We start from the raw sequence: 27,628 nt of genomic DNA, 5'->3' as shown, positions 1-27,628 counted from the left end.
TGGCCTTTGCTTACTGTTTCATCTCGTAGGGCTTCAGTACTTCCCATACCTCTGTTATTGAAGATTACAACACCTTCGTTATTGGAGGTAAGGCAGTATGTCTCTTTTAAAGAACAAGTTATCATCTCATCGCTTCTCTCTCTCTCTCTCTCTCTCTCTCTCTCTCTCTCTCCCTCCCTCTCTCTCTCTCTCCCTCTCTCTCCCTCTCTCTCTGTCTCTCTGTTGCACCCATCTCACCTGAGTTCAGCTCTTTCTGCACAAGGGACGCCAAGTGGGTATCTGGTGGGTATCAGCAATGCTGGCCATCATTTCTAGAGTACCACTAAAGGTCATGTAGTTGGGCTCTACCCTTCCTATGTATTTATTAGCTTTCTTCATCTTTTTGACAAAGATGTAGTAGTTGTTCCTTTTACAGAGGAATAGGAAATGAGGTAACTCACCTGAATTAATGCCTCGTCCCCATTTTGAGTTAATTTTAAAACTTGTGGACTTTATATTAACCTGAAGACAACGCCTATCCATGCACTTCTCATCTGGCCTTTCACCCGACATGGGATTCAGCCTCATGGACTTTAAGACAGATGACTTCCCTTTAGACCCTTCCCATGATGACATATGTTCCCTAAGTTCAGACATTGGGTTTTTGCTACTATCTCCCTCAAGTAAGCAACACAGGAGGGAAGAGGAGTAAGGGGAGGGAAGGATAAAGAAGGGTGAGCAAGGGTAAGAAAGATGAAATAAAAAATCTCATAGCTCAGGGATTATGCCACACTGCCTTAGTCCCTTATTAGTCATGGCTATAAAAATACCTCTAGGAGAGGTAGTATGTGGTTATAGTAATTCACACCCAGACAAAGCTGTTAAGTTCTTTGCTGGGAGTAAGAGTGAAGAGAAAGTAAACATGAGAATGGAAGGAGACAGAGGTCAACGCAGAGGCAAATCAGGCCTGCTCAAGTTGACCTGGCTTTGGCTCATGTTCTCTTCTGTAAGGCTGAGTTTGTGCCTCACACATGCCATTGAATTTCATGAGAGGGGTCCTTTTCCATGCTGTGTAGAACATAAAAAAAACCTTTTTGTATTTTCGTGGAAGTTACTTAAGGAGAACTACTTTGGAAATTTATTCCCTCCAGGATGTCTATTCTAAAAACTGTAAACTGTTTTCTAACATGCATGGGAACATTATGTGGTATCACCCTGGCCTGGTAGTCCTGCATTCTAAGAAATCAAGCAGAGCAATTGTCTCCCTACTTCTCATGAGATGCTGAGGGGATGTGTGAAGACAGTCTAGACAGTCTACCTGCAGTAGTTGATCTGGGAAAAGCAAAGTGACTTTGTCCTGGGGATTTGCCTGAAGGAGCCTTTCTCAATGACATTGTGCTGTTTCATGGAAGCTATTTCCGGAAGAGCTTGTGTCACATGAAGGCAAAAGAGAGATGTGCAAAACTTCCCAGAGTGTGGGGTTTTGAGGGTTCAGAGTGACAGGTGAGATTAGAGCTTGGATTTTAGATTTCTCTATATCAGCTTTTAAGAACTTCTCTAGAACTCATTTAGATTACTTTTTGTTAAGCTCTTCTTTCATGGAAACCTTGGGGGAGGAGATGATTCAGCAGAGGATGACTGTGGAATGAACAGCTGTATGGCCCTACCAGTGCTGTGATCTTGTGATGCTGTATACTGCAGGGAAATCATCCTGGAACCCTTTGCTCATGGCCTGCCTCAGTACTACCTCTGCTGCAGCTCAGTGACTCACTCATTTCTAATACTGTTTGTTTAATTTAGTCTTATCCAAGTTCTACGAGAAAGCAGCTCATTTGAACACAGAAAAAAAATGTAATAGCTTGTCCTACTTATCAGCTAGATGAAGTTCTAGTCTATACTGCTCTCTAGATGAAGCTTCAGTCTTCACTGGTCTCTGCAAAAGAGGAAGGAGTACGCGAGGTGACATCCCCCTCCCCCGCACACACACAACGTGTGAAATTTCCAGTTGGATGTGATGGGCTATGGCGTTCCTAAACATTATTTTCATCTCCATGCTTGCGCTGGATAGCTTATGTCAATTGACACAAGCTGGAGTCATTAGAGAGGAGGGAGCCCCAATTGAGAAAACACCTCCATAAGATTGAGCACTTGCTTAATTAGTGATTGATTGGGAAGGACTCAGCCCATTATCAGTGGTGTTACTGTGGCCTGGTAGTTCTGGGTTCTATAAGAAATCAGCCAGAGCAAGCCATACGGAGCAAGTCATTAATGCACTCCTCCATGGCCTCTGCATCGTCTCTTGCTTCCACATTCCTGTCCTGTTTGAGTTCCTGTTCTGACTCTCTTCAGTGATGAACAGTGCTGTGGAAGTGTAAGCCAAATAAACCCTTCGCTCCCCAACTTGCTTTTGGTGATTGTGTTTCATCACAGCAGTAGGAACCCTAACTAGGACAATGGCTCTAACTAAACTTGCCACATGACAAAGTCAGCACCCAGAATAAAATAACAGTAACTTGACCCGGTTTGGTACATTAGGAAATTATTAGCTTTACAATAATCAGGCAAGGAGAACATCACTTAAGACAACACACTACAAGTAAATTTGGAGCTCCTAGCTGTAGAATGGCATTCAGTCTCCCAACCCAGTAGCAGAAAGAGTTGAGAAACAGGGGCTGTAGATCAGGCTCTGCCACATTGGCTGTGTGATCCAGAACCAAGCACTGCTCACTTCTGGAGCTTGGTTCTTCTTCTATTAAGCAAGCTTGTTGTTTTACAAAGTTACTACACACACACACACACACACACACACACACACACACACACAGAGAGAAAGAGAGAGAGAGAGAGAGAGAGAGAGAGAGAGAGAGAGAGAGAGAGAGAGCGCTTTCCTGTGCTCCTGGCAGCAGGCAAGTGTTTTCTGGGGCCTCCTCTGAGTCCTGTAAGTACTGGGCTGGGCAAACATCTCAAAGAGCAAGAAAGACATTGAAGCCAGCTGCCCTCCCTTCCCTTTCCTGCACCAGCACAGCAGCTCCTTTTCCTTCCTTGTTGAAAAACCTCACTGTAAGGACTGGCCATGTTTAGACTGGAGAAAAAGGTGACTTAGGAAAGACTTGATAATTTTCTTTCTTCAGATTTTTTGGAATTATTTCAGGAGCAGGTGCAAATAAAAGGACAAAAGGACAAAAGGACAATACATAGGGAATTTGTTCCCTTGCCCCAAGCCAAGAGAAGCTACAGGAAATGATAAATCAGATCTAAAGGAATTAGAGATGGGAATCAAGTGAATTCTCTATCTGTAAGTTCAAGAGCAGGACTCACTTGTCTGCATCTAAAATGGTCTGCGTGAGTGGTACAAGTAGAAGCTGAGGAACTTTTCCATAAATGTCCCTCTAGTCTGGGTTAGGAGATAAAGTGGCTTATTCCAGGCAAAGGGAAGGACTAACAATCTAATATCAACTTCTAATTTAACATTCACAGCAGAATGTTGATTGTGGAAAGTAAAAATCATTAAGTTTACAACACCCACATAACTCATTGAACATGAAGAAGTTGAGCCCGTGTTTACATAGAATCTTCACTCCAGTGTTCCAGCATCTTTGGCCAGAAAGATGTTACCAAAAGAGAAAAATAAAAACCAATTTATCCATAAACAGATCTACAATGGTGTCCTGACTGTAAGTTATGCTAGGTCAATGGTGACACAAAGCTTGTGGGAACAACCAACCAATCTTTGATTTGACTGAAAGCCTGTTCCACAAGATGGAGCTCATACCCATTACTGCTGGGGTCACCAAGGATCTGAGACTAGATAGCCCAGAGACCTAGGGTAAAACCAAATATTATTGTTCTAAAAAGATGTAGCAATAAAAATGGCTCCTTGAACCATGCCGCCATACTCGTGGATCAGTGCCCTGCCCAGTCATCAGTGCATAAGTTTCCTCCTGCAGTGGAGTGGAGCAAACACAGAGACCCAGCCAGATATTATGTGAAGAGTCAGAGGCCTTGGTATACTCAGCCCTATACAGAATTTCTCCATCAAATCCCTCCCTGCAAGGCTCAGGGGACTCTGTGGAAGATGAGATGGAAAGACTATAAGAGTTAGAGGGGATGAAAGACACCAAGAAAGTAAGGGCATCTAATTCAACATAGGCAAAGGTCATATGAACTCAGAGGGACTGAGGCAGCATGCACAGGGCCTGTATGGGTCTGCTCCAGCTCTTCTGTGTATGTTCGCCCATACTTTTGGACTGTCAAAGAATAATCAGATGTATCACACATTAAAAAATAACCCATGTGTCAAAATGGAAAGTCTAAGCCAGAGCCAGTTGGTATTCTAGGTAAATTTCATAATCGAATTATCATTTTTACTTATGTGAATTGAGAATTAAATGGATGAGTTACCTTTCTTTCTCTTAGAAATGAAGGAATGAACTTCGAGTTTATAATACAAGAAAAGTATAGCAAAAGTAGTCTCAGAGCACACATATGGCCTGAGCTCTCTAAAATAGGCTAAGCCATCGTTATCAAGTGTGAGGCTCGAAAGGTTGTCCTAAAGGCAGAGAGCATAGGGTGGCTGGCTGCTGGGGCAACTTTAGAGAAGCCAAAGAAAAGGATGTTTAATGTAAAGCCATTTTGAAGCTGCAATATTGGGCAGTTTGAAGCTGAGCATACAGAACTATTTAATTATTTAGGGATCCGAATTCACATCGGGGAAATAGAGACAGGAAAGACTATGCTTGTTTTACCCATATAGAACCAACACTTGAATAAAAGTCATCTCCTGATATAGGTCAGATCATGAGACCTGTGTCGGCAGCACTTAGTCTTAATGACGTTGGATAGTCTGCTGCAGTGTGGCTCTTTTGTTGCTGTGCACTGCGAGGTAAGAGAGAAATAGAGAGCTGTTTGTTATGTGAACCAACTGGAACATTGTTTTCATGCCTTCATGGTAGCAGAAAGGGTAGTATGTGCTCTTTGAGGGGCACAGGAGGAGCATTAAGTTCTGTCCAACAAGGAAGACCAAACTTCTTAGCCTCTGTCTAGCTAACACCCCAGTGGTAGGCAGGAGCTAGTGTACAGCAGCGATCTGACTCAAAGATAGATGCAAAGGACCCCTACGTTATTTCTTTTTGGTACTTGTGATGCCTAATCTTTATCGACAGTTTGACTAATTTAGAATGAGGTAGAGCGTGTCTCAGTATGTCCGAGAGTGTTTCCAGAGATGATCAACTAAGGGGAGTAAGGCCACCCTAGAGTGGGGAACACCGACCCATAGACTAGAGGTGGGGACAGAGCAAAATCGGAGAGGAGAAAGCTTATCAATCTCATTATGTGACTATTCTTCTCCACCTTCCTTCTTACCACAGTGGACTGAATTGTCTGAAACCAGGAGGAGATTAGTCTTTCCCTAGACTGTTTCATGCTAAAACATAACTAATGCAGAACTAAATCAAGTCAGGCAGCTTCGAGTTAAATGGCTACAGGCTCCACAAGGGTTGAATCTGTCTAATCACTAAGACTCCAGCTTTAACCAGAAAGAGTGCGTCCATCGGGGCCTTGTAGAGTTTGGATCACACACAGCACTGCATCAGTGATTCGGAAGAACTGAACATCACACTGCCTTTTCTCTTGCTCCTGTCCCTCATCACACAGTATTACACACGCACGGGAGCTCGAATGAAGTATGTTCCGCTTTGGAGTTGGAGAGACAGCTCAGGGGTTACAGAGCCAGGTACTACTCTTGCAGAGAACTAAGTTCGGTTTCCGTCCACGTCAGGTGGCTCACGAGTGCCTGTAACTCCAGTTCCAGGGAGGCCGCTGGCCTCCATAAGTACCAGCATGCATGTGCACACAACCCATAGACAGATATACACATAATTAAAAACAATTTGTTAAAATAAAAGATATAAATTCTGCTTTATCTCTGAGGTTTCCCTGCACTTCAGAGATAAGGAGGTATCCCAACGGACAGCTCAGCTCAATTCAATGTTCCCCTCATTCTCTCAAGATGTTTCTCCTGGAAACAGCACATTGAGAGAAAAGGCATTTCCGGGCATTATTCATTGAACTGGCCCCATCCCTGAGATCTTATGCTGGAAAGAACATAGACACATACATGCTCTGACGTGAATGCGATGAGCCTGGGCACCGCCGCCATCCCCTTTTCCTTGACTTCTGGAAACATCTTATAGCGGGCAATGAGCATGGCGTACATGTTGGAGATGGCACCACCTAGAGGGCACAGAAGCAGTTACAGCCTTCCATTCTCTGTCAACACTTCTCATGCAAGCAGCATTCTTTATTTCCACGGACCTAGAATGGTTTCTTTCTTTCTTTTTTTTTTCATCTTTTCTTTTTTTCTTTTTTTATCTTTATTAACTTGAGTATTTCTTATTTACATTTCGATTACTATTCCCCTTCCCGGTTTCCCGGCCAACATCCCCTAACCCCTCCCCCTCCCCTTCTACATGGGCTTTCTCTCCCCATCCTACCCCCATTACCACCTTCCCCCCAACAATCACGTTCACTGGGGGTTCAGTCTTGGCAGGACCAAGGGCTTCCCCTTCCACTGGTGCTCTTACTAGGCTATTCATTGCTACCTATGAGGTCAGAGTCCAGGGTCAGTCCATGTATAGTCTTTAGGTAGTGGCTTAGTCCCTGGAAGCTCTGGTTGCTTGGCATTGTTGTTCATATGAGGTCTCGAGCCCCTTCAAGCTCTTCCAGACCTTTCTCTGATTCCTTCAACGGGGGTCCCGATCTCAGTTCAGTGGTTTGCTGCTGGCATTCACCTCTGTATTTGCTGTATTCTGGCTGTGTCTCTCAGGAGGGATCTACATCCGGTTCCTGTCAGCCTGCACTTCTTTGCTTCATCCATCTTATCTAATTGGGTGGCTGTATATGTATGGGCCACATGTGGGGCAGGTTCTGAATGGGAGTTCCTTCAGTCTCTGTTCTAAACTTTGCCTCCATATCCCCTCCCAAGGGTATTCTTGCTCCCCTTTTAAAGAAGGAGTGAAGCATTCGCATTTTGGTCATCCTTCTTGAGTTCCTAGAATGATTTCTTGAACTGTGGGTCACAGCCCAATATGGGATTATGTAACAGAGTTTGGTGGAGAGAAGAGTCTGCAAAGTTGCAAACAGTAAAATGTTTCTGAATATACAACAACCGAAAATTACTTCAAAATCAGCCATATACTAAGTCTGGGATGTTTCTAGCAGTGTTCAACAGTTCATGTCGCATCACATGACATCACTGAAACCTTGGTTCTAAACACACATCATGCTCACTTTGTTCTCCCCATCAAGGCATGCAATGTCAATGCTGCCTAAAGTGTCAGTTACAAGATTATTGAATGTTATGAGTTGCAATGCTTTTTCTCCTGTTACAGAAACTTAATGGCTTAATCATAGAAAACAAACATTTAGTATTTTTCCATCATTTGACTTAGCTGGTACATACCAATGTATCTGGATGGTGTTGTGTTAGAATGTTTGATTTGAAAGCTGCTGTTTGAGTTGTTGATATGAGTTCATAAATAACTGATGAATGAATATTGGTTTAGGTCTCGAACAAAATTTTCAATGATTCCTAAAATGGCCCTAAATACACTTCTGCCATTTGATATTGAATATGGATGCAATGTGGCATTATAATGTATTGACCCTTATAAAATAAAAATAAGGAGTAACTCTAAAAATGGTGACATCTTTACGTAGCCCAGTATCAAGTAACCACCTAAGGCTTGACAATTTTTAATAAACTAAACATTTATCTCATTATTTTGCAAATTCATTTTCATCTTTAATGAGTCCAAAGGTATCATACATAGAAAATTTAAAACAATTTTACAATAATTATATATACTTTATATACATAATTTATTTATATATAATTTTATATGTGTGATTATTTTATATGTCTAGAAATCCAGGTAGACTGAAAACTTCCCAGGAAAAAAGGGGTCATGACTGGGAAAATTGAAAAGTCACCGACCTTGAAAGTCTATTTTCAGAATCTAAGATACAGCTAAGAGGGTTCAGGAAAGCACCTGGGGCCCCAACTACAGTGAGGAAAGCACTTTAAATGCTGGGTGTGGCGGTGCATGCACTCAAAGCCAGTATGGGCTACATAGTGAGTACCAAAACAGTTAGGACTTCAAAGAGACCCTGGAGAGACAGACAGACATAGCAACAGAGAAACAGAGATATGCAGAAGGAGAGGGAGAGGAGGGGAGGAGACAGAGAGGAAGGGGAACAGAGAGGGAGGAAGAGAGAGGAAGAGTGGGAGTGAGAGGGGGAGAGAGAAAGTTCAATGGGAATTTTCATTTATTTCACTCTGATCGGGAGTTCTTTTTAAAAGTCTTATCATGGGCTGGAGAGATGGCTCCTCCACAGTTAAGAGCATGACTGCTCTTCCAGAGGTTCTGAGTTCAATTCCCAGCAACCACCTGGTGGCTCACAACCATCTGTAATGAGATCCGATGCCCTCTGCTGGTGTGTCTGAAGACAGCTCAGTGTACTCACATAAAGTAAATAAATAAATCTTCTTTTTAAAAGTCTTATCATATAGCACAGGCTGGCTTTGAACTCATGATACTTTTGTCTTAGCCTTCCAAATGCTAGGATTCGTGTATGTAGCACTATGCCCACTTGAAGAGATTTCTAAAAAGAGATTTTTTTCTTTCCTTTCTCTCTAGTTTATAAGTATAGCTAGGCCTGTAAAATTCTTGTACTATCATGGTGGCAAATAACTATTTCTTTTCATTTTCAGCAATGTCTTGTCCTTGAATTGAGACCAATATGCTGCCCTTTACTCTGCATCCTGCTAATGGTTCCTATAGAACATCCACATTCATCGCCTCATCCTCTGTTGATTCCTCTTAAAAGGCCCTTTCTCTCAAACAGATCCCTGAGATACAATTGCACTCACGAATGCAATGCTGCTGCTGATTTCAGTTCCATGTAGAGTTGTATTTCTTGTATTTCCTCAAGACTGTCAAGACTTCACATGATCAAGTTTTACTCTGCTGCGTAAGGAGGGTCTCACTTCACAAGCAATGGAACTTTCTGCAGGACTGTTCAGAATCTTAGGAATTTTGCTTCATATTCCAGGAAATATGAAGGCACTGACTAGGCACGCATAGCGGACACGGGACTAGAAGGCAGAGTGAACTCCAAGTGTTTCCTCTCTGCCCAATCTAAGAATGAAACTCTTAAGACTATTCCACAGATGGTTTGATCAGCCTTTTCTTCTAGTTGAGGATCAGGCAGGCTTTGCCAAGTTGAAGAGTCCATACAGGGCTATGACCTTTGCCTTATGAGCCCTGCACTCTGATACAGGCAGGGCACTTGGTACAAAGCCATCAACCAGCCCTTGGCATCTCTACAGTCAGAATGTAGGCAGTTGCTACCTTGTTAGGCCCTAGAGACTCAGGACAGTAGAAAACAGGTCCAGTATGTTCCGATCAGATACCCAGGTGGGAGACAGTGTGATGCTGTACTCAATGGAAAGCTATTGAGCAGGGCTCACTCTAGCTTCTGATTTCTCCGTCTTAGCGCTCACTGGTATTCTGAGCTAGAGAACTTCTTAAAGAGTGTTGTCGGAAGTAATGTTGGGTAGTTAGCCTCAGTCATGGATTCCAGTTGTCAACAGCATTTTCTCCCAAGCTATGACAACCCAAAATATCCACAGACATTGCCCTCTTTTGGGAGGGCAATACTGGCTCCCTAGTTGAGAACAGCTGCTCTTGCTACATTTCTCAGTCTGGTGGGGATGGGGTGGTGGGCGGTAGGTGGTGGGTGGTAGGTGGTAGTGGGGGGATGGGGATTAGAAAAGAAAAGGGAATATAAACAAAGAAAGCACTCTTCATGTGTAATTATTCAAGAAGGTTTCAATCCTGGTCTCCAGCTCCTCATTTTGCATCTCAGTCATCCTCCAGCTAAAGGCTTTGCAGCTCTCAGGATGATGAAGGGATTTGTGCAAGACCACATGAAGATCAGAAGAGATGCCCTACAACCTCTAATGATTATAGTAGGAAAAGATCTGAGATGAAGTTGGGCCTTTCCCCCCCCCCTCAGTCCTTATCCTTTATAGCCTGCCAAAGATTGGAGTGCTGTCTGATTCTCAGGTGTAGGTAAATTGCATGTAGAGAATTCTTTCAGGAGTCGTGAGGCAATTTCAGGAAGCACCAAGTTCCTGGGTGTTTGTGGTAAGGATGAGCAGAACTGGACAACAGTCAAAATAAGCTAAGCATTTTGTCCACGTCAAAGACCCAAGTCTTACAATTATTCCCAGGACCAGAGGAAACTAGGACGTGCCTGTGAGCCTACTTTCTCTACTCCTGTCCCTTGGATCATTTGACTCTGTAGCCCAGGAGCAAGGCTACTTCTACTAGCAAATTAGGATGCTATATACATTCACTCTTCTTGTAGGAAGTTGAGCAAGGACAGATCTGCATTGTTTTCTGTTGCTGTCCCCTCTGACTGACTTTGGAATATTTATATTACAATGTAACGCTACATCTATGGCTTTTACACCATGGTTAGAGCATATGCATCTTCAGGCTCAAAGGAAGAAGCTTCATAGCCTCCAACCACTGGTTTGCCACCATCCACTGTGTCAGACAGAACCTAGCAGAACCATCAAGCAGGATTTCTTGGGGTGTGTGTTATCTGGGGCATTTAGGTTCCAAGACAGGCTAGATAATTAAGGCATGCCCCCTCTTTAGACTAGCAAAGATTTCCTACTTCTGTGAGCTATTAAAACTGAACCATGTTGTTCTTGGTACATCTCAGGGACAACTTAAACGTCCAATCAACACTATCCTTATATGAATATTCTCTTGAATGAATAAGGTAGAAATGATGTTGACATCATAACCCTTGTAACTGTACCTAGTTCTTCATGAAAATATGTTCTAAGCATCAATCTTGGACAATAAAGACAAACCACAAACTTAGCAGGAAGGGAGAATAAGTACTAAATTGCCTAGAAAATGAAAGAATCCATCACCACTAGTGTTCAATGAGTGTGTGTGTTTTTTTTTAAGGCTAATTTTCTGTTCCATTTCCCTTTAGCATCTGAAAAAAACATGCTATGTACTTAAAAACACAAAACAACAGAGGTGAGATGGTTTATCAGACACAAGCAAGTCTTGTCCTTGAGGCCACTACTGCTTGGTCATTGTTTCTTCTTCAGACCCTCTCACCTCTCACTTCCTTTGCAGACTTGCTTCAGAGGGCTCTGAATCCAGTCTGACTGGCTGTGCCAGGCTGTGCCTGGCTCACAGCTGCAGGTGTAACTCTGGCCTTTCCTGTTCAACCCACCTATCACAGCTTGCTGAAGACTGGCTTCCTCTCACTGATTAGGTATCACTCTGACATCAGGCTACTTTTCCATGGGTCAGTGACTTTTTCCATTGCCTTCCTAACTCCCTTTTCATCTAGGAATCAAGTCAAGGTCACAGCATTTTGTTTCAGGTTGATTCTCTGGGCTGGGAGAGGTGTAAATAAGGGAGCTTAGCACAGGCAGTGACTGGTAATCAGAAGCAAAATAGGAAACATCTTGTGGTGTGATAAAGAGGAGAGAAAATACCTCAAACAAATCAGCACTCTCTTCTAGCTCTAAGGAACCACCTCTCCATGCACTCGATGCCCTCCTTGGATGAGTCTAAATCCACTTCCCTGTTCATTATTCCAGAGACTAGAGAAAAGAGGGAATGGGCTTTTCTGGGGAAATATAGCTCGGTATATACATTTACACACCGAGTGTTGTGTTAAATGATGCTTTCATTTCACTCATTCTGAGGAATGCAGCAAGGGTGAATTTCCTTTCTGGCAATTATTCTTTTGACCAGCACTATCTATACCTCTTATATGCAGGGTCATGGAGAAGTATGAGGTGATATCACGTCTGACTGTACTCGGTTGAGCACAGATAATTGGTATTTAAGCATGAGATTAGTAAGTTCCAAGATGTGTTCAATGGACTAAGCCATACTCATTATTTTCATAAACACAGCTTAAGTGACTTAATCAGAAACACAGAATAGATGTTTATAACATAGCATACCAGAAGAACAAAACAGAAAAAATGAAATGTATATACCAGGAGAAAAGATTCCATCGCCAGAGCCTCCTGGCCAGCCAATGATTTCCCTCATTTTCTTTAGTGTCACATATTCCAGTAGTACAAATACAGGGGCGATCTCATAGGTAAACCTGAAATACATAAATGACCATGTTTTATGTCCTTAACTCAGATAAATCATTTACTATTGTAATATCGCAGATTTCTCCTTTTTTTAAAAAACTTATAATCATTGATGTAAGATTAAAATATCAAATATAAAATTATTTATAAAAGTTTTCTAAAATATTGCTAATTTTTCCATTGCCTTTAAGGCAAGACCTTCAAATATTGGTATAATGTATAAGGATAGTTTAAGGTATTGAATGCAGAATATTACATAGTAGGACTACATAAAAGGCAACATTGGCCTTTATTTCTTTTACATGATGAGTTATTTTAAATCAAAATGTTTAAAGTCTCTTTCGCATTTGAAATATTTGCAAAGTTTGAGAAAATCAAAAAAACATATCAAGGCTATTTCTTTAATTAAGGCAGAGTAAGGAGAACACACGATGCGAAGGGATTTACACAAAAGAGGTTTCTGTGTAATCAGTTACTTACATGTTCGTGTTTGCTGTTGATGTCAACCAATCTGCTGCTAATCCAACCATATCCAATCCGGTAGACAGCTGATTAAAATATCGGGGATGCCCTGAATAAAATGGGATTAGGATTGCAACCAGTGAAAATAATTGTCTCCCAAACACGTGGTTTTTATATCTAAAGAATCTTGAAAGACCCTTCAGGTACAAGAGATGCATATTCAGAAGTCAAATATGTAAACGTGCCCGTGGGCATAAGACACATACCACATGCACATATGTGCACACACACTGAGGCAACCCTTCCTCTAACCAGGGGCTACTTAGGACATAATATTCCCTAAGACATTCACTAAATAGGCCCTATAAAAATAATATGTATTTTGCAACGTGGAGACTAGGACATTTCCTACTATACTTCCAATACAATTGCAAACTAAAATGTTATAGTACCCCAAATCATTCCTCTTATTTGCATCAATACTGCTAACAGCCCTTTTGTTGAGCTGTCCCGAGAATCAGTCATACCATGACATCCTTCAGCATGCCAGCATCCGTAATAATATCAGTGACAAATGGCTGATGATTACAAAGACAAGACAAAAATAAAAAAATAGGACACTCTGAGTGGTTAGTCTTGGATTCAAAGGTGATGAGCGTCTAGAGATGGAATAGACAAAGCTAATTCTTGACAGATCTTCTCTGTCTGAACATTTGATTACAGTCAACAGAGGTCCCTCATAGTGAAATTTAGAACAAAGCTGAGCAGCCAGCATTACTGTCTTGTTGACAGATATGTGAATAATATATCCTGCGATAGACTGACCCATTAAAAGGATTATCTTATTAATGTCTAGATTTTTCTAAAATTCTGTAAATGGATTGACCTGCACACACCCTGGAGGCTGTTATTTAAAATGTGGTTATAAATATCTCATTGGGATCCTGTTCCCCATCTTGTTTTGTAGAAGGCGACCAAGAGATGCATGTTGTGTTTAGCAGTTTGAGAGGAAGCATAATTATGGAAGTGGTATCTGATAAAAACGGTATCTGTCACTTGCTGGACATCTGTCCAGCGCCTGTGATGTGAGTCTCACATCCCAAGCGTGGGCAAAACAAGATAAAGGACAACACTGGGAAAAGCACATTGCTTATCTCTGGGACTAGATGGCTCTCTTATCAGCACCAGGCATGCAGCTAGAGAGTTTGACAATGGGAACAGACAGGCACCGGGAAGGAGCGCTTTTTAGAGGGACTGGTATTTGTGCACCTCCAGTTAATTCTTTGCATTACCTTCTTTAAGGCCTCAAATCATGCCCCCGCCCCCTTTTTCTCTTCCGCGGTCCCTTTGACTCTGACCTCATCAGTTTACTCATTCAGAAAAGGTATAAAGTCCCTCAGCTGCTGCAGTTGCTGTTGCAACACACCACTCTCTTCTCTCTGCCTCATTGACTCCCCATTTCATTGTAGCCCGAAGCTGACATCACAGCCCACTTCTCTCTCCAGAGGGCCCTCCACTCTTCCATCCCCAAATCATTTCTTGAGTGAGGAAATCAATCTGGATTTATTTTTATAATTTATATGCATTTCTAGCTGAACCTTCCTATTATCACACAGGATTTAACTGTGGAAATTCTGGCAGCAAAACCTCTCAATAAGACGGAGAGGAATTCTAGGGCGTGTGCAGGACCTCTGAACAGATACTCGTGGTAAACTAAAGGCAAGCGAGATGCTTCTGTTACTGGGTTTCTTTCCCTGCATATAATTTTCTGCCTTGGTCCGATTTTATCTGACTTTTCTCCTGTGCCACAGCTCTCCCTCACTGATTGTATGAAACTACATAGCTAGGTAGTTTGACAGGTCAGAACAGCGTGCCATTTGGGGTTCTGGCAGAAATATCCCCCTAATTACATTTGTTCTGCTCCTGGGGCCCCATGCACTGCCTCCAAGGGTTTCCCACTGCACCCATTCAGAGCTGTCTGAGAGCATGAGAAGCAGCCTCTGAATCTGTCGGTAGTTCCAGCAGCGCTGGAATCCTGCGGGGGCCCGGGGCCCACGTGATTTGAACAGGATGAGCGAGCTCCAAGCACAGGGTGTCTCATGCACAGATTAGCACATGAGTCCTAAAAGATGTGCAAAAACTAGCACCTGGTAAATAAGACCTGGTAGTCTCCAGTCAGATGAAGAGAAGCCAGACGTCCTCTAAAATTGCTTTTTGTGAACTGACAACCCACGGAAGAATGTGCCTCTTACATTGGGCTCAGTTTCCTTTGTCTAAGGCTTCTCTTAAAGATTGGAGACTACATTAACATGAACCTATGCCTCCCAGCTACCACAAATAAAGGAAGAAATACCTGCAGATACCGTGCTAGAATCCTACCACCCATGGAAGTTTCTAGTTCTACCGCTTCTTTACAAGTGATTTAAACAGGACATAGACGTCTCATTTAAAAATCTCCACTGCCCTTCAATCCTTTATAAAGCTCCAGGCCAGACGGAAATTAAATTAAGAGGGGCCAGGTGACATTTTATAAAATGATCTTCAAAGGATCATAAGAATACTGGATGGGGACAGGGAGTGCAACTGCTTTGATGGACTAGGTAGTGTCAGCTGATAAACAGGACACTAACAGTATAAGAAGCTACAAGCTTTTCCGTTGAAGACAAAGGCTGCCTATGCATGCTTTTTTTTTTTTTAAGTGCTATTTAAGGATATAAGGGCAGAAGACAAAACGTGGCATCAGTAATATTGAGATATTCATCTTAATCTAATAGATTTTAATCTTCACTTTAAATGAGATGCACCACAGCAACATTTGACTAACAGTTTTACAAAACTTATAGCAACAATCTGATAATTTAACGAACCCATTTATTCCCCGATGGTGGAGCATCGATATATAGAACTATTACTCCCACTGCCTGGCAATTCCCACTATCTTAATTCTAAATTGCATTTCGAAGACTAGCTGGCAGCTTTTGAAAACAAAGAGGTAAAAAAAAAAAGTACGTGTTCTCTTTTATTTGTGAGCAGCATAAACAAATGGTAGGAAGTTTTGCCATTAGCGTATTTAAATGTCAGGTGTGGGGGATGGGTCAAGCAGAGACAGATTAAAAGCATGGCTCAAGCTTCGGTTGGTGGGTACATGCAAAGAAACTGGGAGCAGAGTATCTCACATGCTTGGCGTGTATATTCTGTTGGTGTTTCAGGAGGACTAACTGACGATATTTAAAAGATGTCTATACTCCCTGGAAATCAAGTTCAGCTCATTTCGGCTCGACTCTATTTCCAAGTCTACAGTCTTACAAAGTGGATTATAATTACACAATAAATCAGTTTTCCAAGGCGTCTATGCAAATCTTTCTTCTCTAATCATATAAAGAATGCTCAGGGGAAAAAAGGCCAAACCATTTTTGTAGCAAAATTCTTAAAATGTTTGTCCTTTGTTTTACTAATAAACTACCGGAAAAATGGCAGCATAAAGCATGACGTTTGCATGGTAACCCATGCCTACTTAATATTTCACATTCGTTAGCACATTTTTTTACGTCTACAAATCATTGTAAGTCCATAAGCCTTCCCTCCTCCACCTCATAAAGGTATTCATATTTATCACTTTACTTTGTTTCACCATGTATCAAGATGATTAGAGACAATGTAGAGAAAAAGAGCAGGGCACTCAGGACCTGGGAGGAAGAAAGCTCTGGAGGTACGAATGATGTTGCCCCTGGACTACAACATCATTTTACCCAGTTTTAAAGGAGGCTGTGAGACTCTAATAGACCCTAACACACATCTTTAAATGGACCCTTAAACAATTCGGGTATTCTTATCCACATAAGCGAAGGAGAGAAATCCTTGAGTAATACTACTGGGCTGCTAAGCATTGGTGGGGGGTGGGGGGGAGCGGGTCGTGCGTGCGCGTGCGCGCGCCTCCATACTTCTTTCAAACCAGGAGAAAAACTGGAATTGAAATCTAAAATTAAGTCTTTTGAAACAATGCTACAGCATTCTCCCTCGAGCCTGAAGATTGCACAGGCTGGTTAGCAGGGGTTCTTGACTAGTTCCAGGTGGAGAAAATTGACAACAGCACATGCAGTTCAGGTGTACTGGATCGCATCTTTAGTCTTTACAGCATCCCTTTCAACATTCCCTTTCTTTCTTCATTTTGGGTACTGGCCCCTGCTGACAAATGGTTGCTCCTACAACCTCCAATTAATCTCCTTGCCAATCTCATAATTTATACCCCGACTACGGCTCGGTTATTGTTAGAAAGGTGCCTCTGAATCACTCCAATAATGACTATTTTTAAGCCAATGTAACTTTGCAATTTTGGAAATAACACGACCCACCATAAGAAAAACGGTTTTATAGGGAAAAAATAAAATTGCAAAAGGAAAAAATAGCTTTATTATTACTGGTTGCACAATACCTGTTTTAATCGCATATTTTAGAGTTGTTTGGCAGTGCGTCAAAATTTCCTCCAGATTTTGCGGTTGGTCTGCCAATTCCCAATTATACTCTTGAAGAAGCTCATTGGGGTAATGGAAATCAATCACTTTAGTTGATCTATCAAAACTTTTCACCACGTACTGAAGCAAAATGTTCATTACATCTTGCAGAAATGCGAGAGTGGGCCTTTCTCCTTCACAGGCTGGCAGCAGGTCTGAAGAACGGAATGGGAACGGAATTTTAGGTGTCACTACAAAGACCCTGGCAATTAGTGAACGGGCAATTTTGCTTTGAACTGATTTGATGTGCTCAGGACGCTAAAGTAAGGGGGGATCTCTGGAAATCGGAGACCAGATCTGGTTAGGGAGAGAAGACCCTGTTTCAAACAAAACCAAAGCATCCAGAAACACAAGCAAATAAAACCTCCCGGAATTAAGTTTTGCATTTTATTTGTAACAAATTACGTTGCTTGATTAATTTTTTCCCCAAGATGAGTGTTTCAGCTTGTCCGTTTCACAAGCGTTTGTCCCAAATGGTCTATTTGAGTAAATCATCTTAATGGTTTGTCAATACTCCACTTCCGAAATGTTTGAGAAATACCTTCCAGCAAACCAGGAAAAGTGATTTATGCCAAGTTATGATATCTGGCTTTTTTGAAGGGCAGATTTTTCCAAAGTTGGGGTGTGTGTGTGGAGGAGGTGTGGGTGTGTGCGCGAGTTCACGCAGTGTTTGGAAGCCAGAGAGTCATGAATGCGTAGGTAAAATTTAGCGCCTAGGGCTCAGGTAAACAGAATCGTTCCTCTTTGAAATAACGGTTACAAACTACTTTGGATCCAAAGGAACACCTAAAACTCCCTGCAATTCCGAAGTACTTCCCAGGGCATTTTGGAAATCTGTGCTACCCAGAGGCTGGGGCAGCACCAAGAAGCCTACTGTGGCGCACACCGCTGCCACTGCCACCTCCGACTCTATCTGAGGCTGCTCCAGTGCAGGGCACTGTGGTCTCCGATTCGGGTTGGGGAAGGCCAGGGCCGCGTTCTTGGAACAACTCCAGCACACAGACCCCCACATCCTTCTAATTCCGGGAAAGATTCTCAGAGTCCCCACCCCCACCCCATTCTGTCACCCACTTGGCGGGGACAGACGTCCGCGGGGTGGAGCGCGGTTCTGGCCAGCCGACCTCTTTACCTGTTGCGTGGAGAAGTGCATAATTGACATCTCCTTTGGGGCAGCTGCAGGGTTTTTGGTCACAGGTGCAGGCGACCTTCCGAGTGGCGGCCCGCGAGGTCACGCTCCCGCCGCTCTCTGCTGGCTTCTCAGAGTCTCCGTAGAGCAGAGCTGGACAAGGACACGGAGCGCCGGACCTAGGTCAGCCCCTGACCGTCCCGGCTCCCACATCCCCGCCCACCCGCAACCGAGGGACTGGGCCGACATAGGCTGCAGGCACCGAGCGGAGCAGGCGGCATTGATCCCGCCAGCGTGCGCCCCCGACCTTGTCCGCCCTTCTCTCCAACCGCGCCACCACTCACCGCATAGCTTGTTTCCGATGCCGCCCGTGAACTTTTGGGCCACCTGGCACCAGGCTCTCGCTGCAATCGCCAGGCAGGGAAAAGCGAATCGGAAAGAGAACAGACGGGGGAGTGAGAAATTTCGTTCTAAGTGAACCAGGTCTCCGAGTCCGGAGTCTGGGGACCCGGCGCCAACCTCGAGAGCGGCCACGGGCTAGCGACTCTGCCTTCAGCAGGTGGGGGAGCCCGAGGGAACCTGGCGCCGGGACCAGCCCTCATCTTGTCGTGTCCCAGAAAGAAAGCAGTCCACACCGCGGCCCTTTGCACTTCTTCGCCAGGTCCTCGGGTTTCCAGACCCTCCCTGTTCGCGCCGGGGCTGGCTTTCCTAGACCCGAGGATGTTTGTTTCTCGCCGCGCTTGCCTTTCAGACCCTAAACTCTACCCGGTTCCTAGATTGCCTTTCCCTGCCCGGGGTCTAGACGTCCCTAAGCAAAGCTCAGGTTTCCGATGACAGCAGATGCAGCAGTCTTTTAGGAACCTACGTTTAGGGGAAGGGGCCGAGACAACCCTGGGCTTTTTCCCAGGGGGACAAAGGGCTGAGGGGAGGGGTTGGGGTTCTCGCACAGTTAAGGACTTAACCCAGGGAGCCAGGCGAAGCGCCTGAATAAGTTTCCTGTTGCAGATGTCAAAGCTTTGATCATCTGCGTAGCCGGGCAAACCCTAATCCATCCACAAAGCTCTCCCGCTGCAGGTTCTGGTTTTCCTACCTGTTCCCGGGTTCTCAGGATCCCCAGAGCCATCTTCAGATCCGAAGGACCAAAAGCCAGAGCCCGGAGATGCCATGGGTTCTGCTAGTCTGGCGCTGGTCGCCTCCGAGTGGCTGCGGGCAAGCTGCCTTCGGCTCGACCCTGCACGCGCCTGCGTGCGTGTGCGAGTGTGTGTGGCGGGAGGAGGGCACCGCGCGAGGGCTGGAGCAGCCGCGCGACGAGGGTGGGTGTCACACAGGGACAGGAAACGTGCTGTCTGCGTATGCCAGTGCTCGTACGTGTGAGTGTTCGAGTCAGGGCGTAGGGACGAGCCGTTGTGCTCTGCGCGGTGGTTAAATGGGGGAGTAGCCTGATCCTCGCAGTCTGGAGATTGGAAAGTGGAAAGGACCCAAGAGAATTTTTAGGGAGAGGAGTTTGGTGGGGAGACCAGAGAGTGACGAAAGGGAAATGGAGGAGCTGGGTCGTGAGGTGCGAGGCTGTGCGTTCGAGCGCGAGTCAGATGCGGGGGTGGGAGGCGTGCCTGCGCAGCGCTGACCCAGCCACAGGCGCTCCAGGTCCTCTTCGGCCGGGACGCGCTGTCCAGGGTGCTACCGCAGCCCGCTGCACGCTGGCCTCGGTGACCCTGGGCACCAGGGAGACCTTGACAATCTTGGGGGGTGACTGAAAGCGACTTCACATGTGCAGCGATTGGCTCATTGTTTGAGAGCTGTCTCTGGCTGAGGCCGGCCGAGCAAAAGCGGTTTTCGCACCCTCCTTCCTCCAAACCCGTGCGGAGGTCGCTGTGACCTCAAGAGCCCAGGCCACCTGGCCGCAATCAGGCAGAGCTCCAGAGCACGGGGAAGGAACCAAAGAGGGAGGAAGGTGTATCGCTTCCACGCAGACGGACTCATTTCATCTCCTTCCTTAGCCGAGCCTAAAAACGTCTGCCTACTGAGCTGAGCCAGCCTGGGGGGGTCGTCCACTTCCTGTGCAGTCAAGCGCTGAGTCCCCAGACCCACCGTCCAGGTTTTGACTGACGGCTGAGGAGAAAGACTGCTGATTGAAGCAATTAAAATCCACGCTGGAGTCTATCACTGAGGACCTCAGGCTGGGAAAAATTAAATAAATAAAACGAACAGAAACTTCTTGAAAGGGAGCAGCGGAGAGCTGACACAGACCACAGGATTTATGGTTGATGGGGGAGGGGATCCGGTTACTTGGTGACCTTGGCTTGCTGCTTATGCACCTGTGCTTAGGCGGGATTCAGGGGTTTTCGAAGTAAGCAAACCAGACTTTCAAATTCCAGGAGAAAAGGCACTCGGGTAGTTTCAGGAGTACTGAAACCACTGACCTCTCCCCTCCCCCAGAAGAGTCCTTAAGGTCAGGAGGTGCCTAGGAACGCAAGATTGGCAATTTCCCGGCCCAGAGAGAAGTAGTTTCGTTTGTGTTTTCTAATAAAGGAATGAAACAATCCTTTCTGTTTTCTCTTCCCTAAAGGCCCATAAACTGCGCGACAGCGCCTTAAGGAAGATGTGGGGCCCTCAGACTCCGCTTTGTTTTGGCTTGCTTATACTAGACCCTTGGTTTCCGATTTACACATAGCTCAAGAAAGACTAGCGGGAAGGTGCTGCTTTCAGCCATCCGGATCTCCTTTCCTGCGCTCCCTGAGCAAGGGGCTGCAGTCTCCCTGGTCTCCACAGCATTTCTTCGTTCCTTCTTTTGAGTTTTCAAAAAAGGCACCAAAGCTCTTGCCTGAGCAGGGACCCTACTTGGTTTTGGCGACCAGGATCACTTATTTTGTTAGGGATCCTGAGACCTCGGGTAACTGTACAGAAGCCCTAGTCTTGGGCCTCCAAGTGCATTCTCTCCCCAAAGCTTTACTTCTTCCCAGTTGCCAGAATCCTGACGGCCAGGGAGGATCTAGATAGTGGATGCCCACAGAAGTCGCGGGACTAGGGAGGCGTGGGGAGTGTGATTGACCCTGTTGAGGTGCTACCCAGGCACGTCTCTAAGCCAAAAGCAGGAGCATGTTGAGGGAAGGTAGTCATCTTGACCCTACGCCTTAACTTGGTCAATCTTTAGGGTACTCCAGGCCTGGTGACTTCGGTTGGCAGAGGCAACATCTCCTGGAATGCTGGGCGCTCTCTCCACCCAGCCTTGCCAACAGGACTTGGAGAGCCTGGGTCTTTGTTTAAATCCATACCAAATCCTGCAAATAATTCTCTCTTCAAGCCAGCTGGCTGGGGTCGAAGCTTTTTACCACGGATGAGTGGTCAGAAATAAAATGGTTCATAAACACACACACACACACACACACACACACACACACACACACCTCACAAGGGAGAAATGGATGAAAACAAGAGGACAGACTCTCAACATCTGAATTTAACTTCGTCAAAAATAGTGACTTAAAGCAGTACTGTTGAAATGCAATTGAATCCACAGCTCTGAGAATTTTTTAAAAAATCTAATGATATTTACATTAAAAAACATTGCCACTCCCCACTTCGGATACAGGCTGAAATTGGGTTTGTCTTTTTAAAAAAATTCCAACCCTTCCTAGACAGCAATTTGCTTTGTAAATTTTTTTCCCCTTTCCCCAAAGGGCCCATCCCCCCCCAGGCTCCTGGTTGTTGATAACAAAAGAGCTCTGGGAGGTAATAATTACAGTCATTAGTTCACAAAGGAGGCAGCAGACTGGGAACCAAGACTGATAGCTTCCCCTCTAAAGTAGGAGACCCACGCCAAAATCTCCAGAATAGCCCACTGCAAGGTTTTGTGGGATTACCTATTCCTTGTTCACGCCACCCAGAAATCTCCGTAGAGGGGGGTGGGGGAGTGGGGGGTGGGGGGGAATCAAAGAAGGATATTTGGTACAAGTTTTCTCTTTTGTTGCTTAAATGTGGAGGGACTGAAAAAGGCTAGACAGAAAGAAAGGATTTGGAAACAACTAGATGTTGCAATCTTCCTTTTCCAGCCTCACTTAACCTGGGATGCTGGGTCTGCGGGAGATGTGCCTGTTGTGTCTCTACTCAGCAACTGAATATACCTTTGCAGACCTTCTTGCGAGGACTATGTGATGCAGGGTCCACTAGAACCAGGATTAAAGGGTAGCTCTGGCAAGCAGCAGAGCCCAGCTCCACCCTAACGCACCTCCTCCAGGTGGGACAGTGGGGCACAGGAAGCCTACCAGCCTGGACACCTGAACGTTTGTCTCCCCCGTATCATCGGTCTGTGAGCTCTGCTGTTCAGCTTTCTGGTGCCAGGTACAAGTTCTGCCGCTCCAAGGGGTTGGCATAGTTAGGGTGAGTCTTCTGCCCTGTCTGTGTGGCCCCAAACTGGAGCAGAGCTATTTAGAGTGGGAGCAGGGAGGGGGGCACTTGAATTTGGGGACTTGGCCCTGTCACAACACGAGGCCACTCCTTATCAGGATCCTACTTGTAAAATGCACTGGCTACACAGAGCTTTAGAGACTGATCTGCAGAGACTGTGACCACGCCTAGAAGCAAAAGTTACCAGCGCCCTCTCCAAGTAGCAGGAGCCAAGCTTGACCTGAACAGAACTTGTTTGTCCATTCAGTCCTCCCTGGAACCCTGCCTGAACCTTGTTTATCCAATCTAGGTGGTGTAAACCTGGAAAGTGTCTCTTATGGAAGGATAACCTGAAGGGTTTGTTGTTGTTTCTTCTTCTTCTTCTTCTTCTTCTTCTTCTTCTTCTTCTTCTTCTTCTTCTTCTTCTTCTTCTTCTTCTTCTTCTTCTTCTTCTTCTTCTTCTTCTCCTCCTCCTCCTCCTCCTCCTCCTCCTCCTCCTCCTCCTCCTCCTCCTCCTCCTCCCCTCCTCCTCTTCCCCCTCCTCCTCCCCCCCCCCCCTTTTGGATAGGCTCTGGCTACACCTAAGTGGTAAGGAAACTCCTGCCTCCCACCCATTGGCCTTCTGCTCACTTTTATGTGGCAAACTTCCAAGGAGGGGAGGGCTACTTCAAATCTGCAGAATAAGAGATCTTAAAATCTGATGGTCCTCAGTCAGAGGACCAGCCCAGCATGGACTCTGTCTGGGAAAGGTGTATGTGAGTGGTGAGGTTTGTAGGTTTGTCTGCAGCAAACGCTTCTAGGTGACTGAGGGCTGGCAATTTGTTGGTGAAGACAGAGGTGGTCTTAGCTTCTGCCATAGGCCCAGCTGTAAATCAGACAGAGGCCTCAAGGCACAAGGTAGACAAACCCATGTGAAACAGGCTTTCCAGGACGCTTTATTTAGCAGAATTAATAATCAAGAAAGGAGAAAACTCAAGTTTGAGATGAGTTCACTTTGAAGGCTCGTTCCACTCCCACCTTGCCTTTATTCTGGCATACCCAACCAGGAGTAACTGTCATTTGGTCCTGGGATAACTATTTCAAGAAAGAAGAAATCTCTTAAATCATTTTAAAACGAGCAGAGGATGGCGACAGCTCTGGCACAGTAAGTAACCCAAATCGTGATCAACTAAGTAGAGGGATACATTAGGGGAATGGCGGCTACAGGCAGGTGGGAAAGTCCAGTATTTGGAACTACCGGAGGGATTTCGATTCTCTTAATCCTAGGGTTAAGAGAGAGTCTCTGTGTCAGGGCCTCAAGGCTCTAGCTTTTGAGAGGGAACAAAGCTGGCAGTCTATCAGAGGTCTCAGCGCCTGCGCTTCCGGTTTGAGCGGTACCCCGCGGCTGCTTTGATCCTTGTTTCAAGGTCCAGGGCACTTTCGGAAGCTCCTTAGGTGTGCTACAACTGCTGCAGGAGGCGCTGCCGCTGGGAGGTTTTGCGCAGGAGCCTCCTGTAATCATAAGGGTTGGCTGAAATCCTCTCTTCCTCAGGGATCTCACTCTCTGAAGCGGTCCAACACCTGCAAGTCAAACCAGGTTCTGACCATCAGTGGCAACTGTTCTTGGGCATGCTCCATCGACCCTCCCACAGCTAGGCAGTTCTCACAATCAAAATGTCAGGCTAAATGACCCACCCCACCGGAACTGTAACAGCTTTGCAAAGTGGAAACTAGTGGCTTTTGTGTTCGGATGAGAGCAAAGCAATCGCAGGCAGGGATCACGAAGGCTGGTTTTGTTTGGAGTGGTAATAATTCACAGCTAATAAAGAGATACTTGTTCTCGGTCCTTATTTAGTTTCTAAAGGACGTTCATCAAATAGGAAGATTCAAGGTGCATAAATAGATGTCCTCCTTCTGGACTTTAAACCAGCCAAACATTTCTTTTAAAACCTGGATCTGACCAACAGCTCCAGTAGTGACACAGGCACTGCTCCATCTCTGACCTCTCCAGGCTTCCATATTTTTAATGAAACTGCGCTGCTGGACCCCTTGTAGGTACTCCGGTCCATGTTTACCTTTGCTTTCCGCAGCTTGCTTGAGGAAATGGGCATGCTCCCTAAGACACAGCTCCATGGTTCTCACAGCCATTCGGCACATACACAGTACCAGCATAGATGGGTGACAGGAGGACATGGAGCTTAAAAAACCCCAAATCTTAAACTATCAGGTGATGAGAGAAAACTTGGAGAAAAAATCAGCAGGTCAGTAGGTCAGCAGGGTAACAGGACAATGAGGGTGTGTATGCAGGTGATCAGGAAATGGTGTGTATGGTGGTCAATGTAGGCCTTTGGTAAAGAAATGTTTGAGAAGAGGTTTGAGGGAAGACCCAGTGAACCATGATGCTCTTCTGGGTGGGAAGAGGGAGCAGTCATTCCAGGACAGTAGATGAACCAGGGGAAAGGTCCCAAGACTTCAGCAGACAGGCTGTTTCAGGAACAACATAGGTTATGGTAGCCTGAGTGTAATGAGATGACAAGATCTTAGTGAGTGCTAGAAGAGTGAGGGTAAGTGTGGAAGAGAGCTTCCAAGCTTGGAGACTATGAACTATACAAGCCATTATCTAAGGTGTGGCAGTGCATGCTGATAGAGGAAAAAGAGTGGGATGTGCTAATGTTGAAGACAGGGAGAGGAAGAGGGATTAATGAAGGAGACTGGAGAGGAAGAGAGAAGTAATAAAGATATTTTTAAAAGTTGGGCAGGTGCCAAAAGTACGGAGTAAGACCATACTTTCAAAAGCAAAACCAAAAATAAAATGTAAAGGCATTTGTAAAAACAACAAAAGTAATTTTGAAGAAAAAACCCCCATAGGTGTTAAATACTGCCAAGACGGATAGGGGGAGGCTGAGAGAAGACGGATCATGGAGCATGGCAAAATGGCAGACACTGACAATCTTGGCAGGGTGAGCCAGTGAAATGGTGGGAAGGAAGGCTAAGTAAAGTGGCTGAAGAGAGAGTGGCACAGTAGGCCATGAGAAGAGTGTCTCTCACTATCATTCCTTTACCTGACAGCAGAATATATGTGGTATTGAAGATGGGGTGAGACTGCGCTATATAATGACTGCTGTCTGCATCTGGTTGACTGGTTACCAGAAGTGACTTTGTAAAGAGATTAGACATTAAAGATGCAGAGCAGGGGGGAAAAAAAAGGAGGGCAGAGAGACACACACAGAGAGACAAAGACAGAGACAAACAGACAGAGAGACACAGAGACAGAGACAGAGAAAGGCAGAGAGATCGAGATGGAGAGACTGAGAGAGGCAAAGAGAGACAAAGAGAGTGACAAAGACAGAGGCAGAGAGGGGTCAGAGAGACATACAGAGAGAGACAAAGACAGAGAGATAGAGAGAGACAGAAACAGAGACAGAGAGAAGAGAGGCAGAGAGAGAACGAGACAGAGAGAGAGAGACAGAGAAAGAGAGGCAGCAAGACACACACAGAGAGACAGAAACAGAGAGAGACACAGAGAAAGGCAGAGACACACAAAGACAGAGAGACAGATACACAGGGGAAGGTAGAAAGAGACACATAAAGAGAGGCATAGCGAGACAGAGAGGAGACAGACACAGAGAGACAGAAAGAGGCAGAAAGAGAACATAAACAAGGACAGAGATAGAGATAGAGATGCAGAGACAGACAGACAGACAGACAGACAGACACACACACACACACAGAGAGAGAGAGAGAGAGAGAGAGAGAGAGAGAGAGAGAGAGAGTATTGCAAAACTAATTCTTGTAAAGACCCAGACTCAGAGAACAACTGGAAGGTTAGGCTTTATCTAGGAGGTCACACAGGTTCCCTGCATCCCTCTGAGTGGAGTTTGAGTGACAGGTGTGTAGACTTGTAGTGGGAGGTGTGTCTATACTTGCTACTCCATTCTTCTTAATAAAATAGGAAAGATGATTATAAGAGGGGAGTCGGCAGTTAGATGGTTTGAGGAGAGGGTGGGCTCTGAAAGGAATAGCCTTTGAAAGGTGGGTAATAGATTTTTAGGGGAGAGTAGCATTGGCAACAACTACAAGTACGTGTTTATGTGCGGCTGTATTTTTTCATGTGATGTTAGACTGAGCCTTCAGCCAAGTTCAACTATAAGGTAGAGAAACAGATCAGACACTAGGGCTTGCCAGGTGAATATTATTTAGAGAGAAAGGGGCAAAGTCACTGAGGACTTATTCTAATTTAATAATCTTATTTATTTTTTCATTTATTTTGGTCTATTTTGAAGAGGGCATTCAAAAGAAACTTTGTCAAGATCTTTCAGGGCATCTTGAACCTAGCAGATTCCTTATAGGGAAGTTTTATACAGCACTTCAGTAGTTATCAACAGAATGCTCTCCTTTGAATTGTTGACCTGAATGCTCAGGAGTAGTTACCCAGTCAGGCTTATCACACATATCAGCTCTAAATTTACAGACACTACTGCAAGGCATAGATACTTATACATAATACTAGTTGTCACAACTAGTGTGATGGTTTGTATATGCTCAGACCAAAGAGTGGCACTATTAGGACGTGTGGCCCTGTTGGAGTAGGTGTGTCGTTGTGGATGTGGGCTTTAAGACTATCATCCTAGCTGCCTGGAAGTCAGTATTCTGCTAGCAGCCTTCAGATGAAGATGCCTGAATGCCATCATGTTCCAGCCTTGATGATAATGGACTGAACCTCTGAATCTGTAAACCAGCCTCAATTAAACGTTGTCCTTTATAAGACTTGCTTTGGTCATGGTATCTGTTCACAGCAGTAAAACCCTAAGACAGCTAGCAAGAAGCCCAAACTGTCATGCTTCCTATGCCTTCTCTGTTGACGCCAACTTTCATGATTCTCTTCTTCTTAATTGTTGTAATCTGATGTCCCTCTTATGTTTTATTTCTGCCTCCACTTCCCCTACATCTCCTTGTCTTAATTAAAGACTGAATATT

General features: G+C 45.0%; 2 protein-coding genes across 3 annotated transcripts in view; both read right to left on the bottom strand.

The window, feature by feature from the left end:
* Gad2 (glutamate decarboxylase 2) overlaps nucleotides 1-19,528 on the bottom strand; it is a 62,529-nt gene extending 43,001 nt beyond the window's left edge. Inside the window, exons 1-7 of the mRNA NM_012563.2 lie at nucleotides 19,380-19,528; nucleotides 18,634-18,693; nucleotides 18,293-18,442; nucleotides 17,085-17,318; nucleotides 12,671-12,761; nucleotides 12,086-12,198; nucleotides 6,095-6,210 (exon numbers count right to left, since the gene is read on the bottom strand). Coding sequence (NP_036695.1) covers nucleotides 6,095-6,210; nucleotides 12,086-12,198; nucleotides 12,671-12,761; nucleotides 17,085-17,318; nucleotides 18,293-18,442; nucleotides 18,634-18,693; nucleotides 19,380-19,455 — 840 coding nt within the window. The 5' untranslated portion in view covers nucleotides 19,456-19,528. The remainder of the gene's footprint in view (nucleotides 1-6,094; nucleotides 6,211-12,085; nucleotides 12,199-12,670; nucleotides 12,762-17,084; nucleotides 17,319-18,292; nucleotides 18,443-18,633; nucleotides 18,694-19,379) is intronic.
* Nucleotides 19,529-23,591: 4,063 nt separating this feature from the next.
* Myo3a (myosin IIIA) overlaps nucleotides 23,592-27,628 on the bottom strand; it is a 216,088-nt gene continuing 212,051 nt past the window's right edge. For both annotated transcript variants that reach the window (NM_001419731.1, XM_063276705.1), the window contains one exon: nucleotides 23,592-24,232. In NM_001419731.1, coding sequence (NP_001406660.1) covers nucleotides 24,112-24,232 — 121 coding nt within the window. In that variant the 3' untranslated portion in view covers nucleotides 23,592-24,111. The remainder of the gene's footprint in view (nucleotides 24,233-27,628) is intronic.

This window comes from Rattus norvegicus, chromosome 17 (assembly GCF_036323735.1).
Source record: "Rattus norvegicus strain BN/NHsdMcwi chromosome 17, GRCr8, whole genome shotgun sequence".
In the NCBI taxonomy this organism is placed as follows: Eukaryota; Metazoa; Chordata; class Mammalia; order Rodentia; family Muridae; genus Rattus; species Rattus norvegicus.
This window is presented reverse-complemented; position numbering and strand designations above follow the sequence as displayed.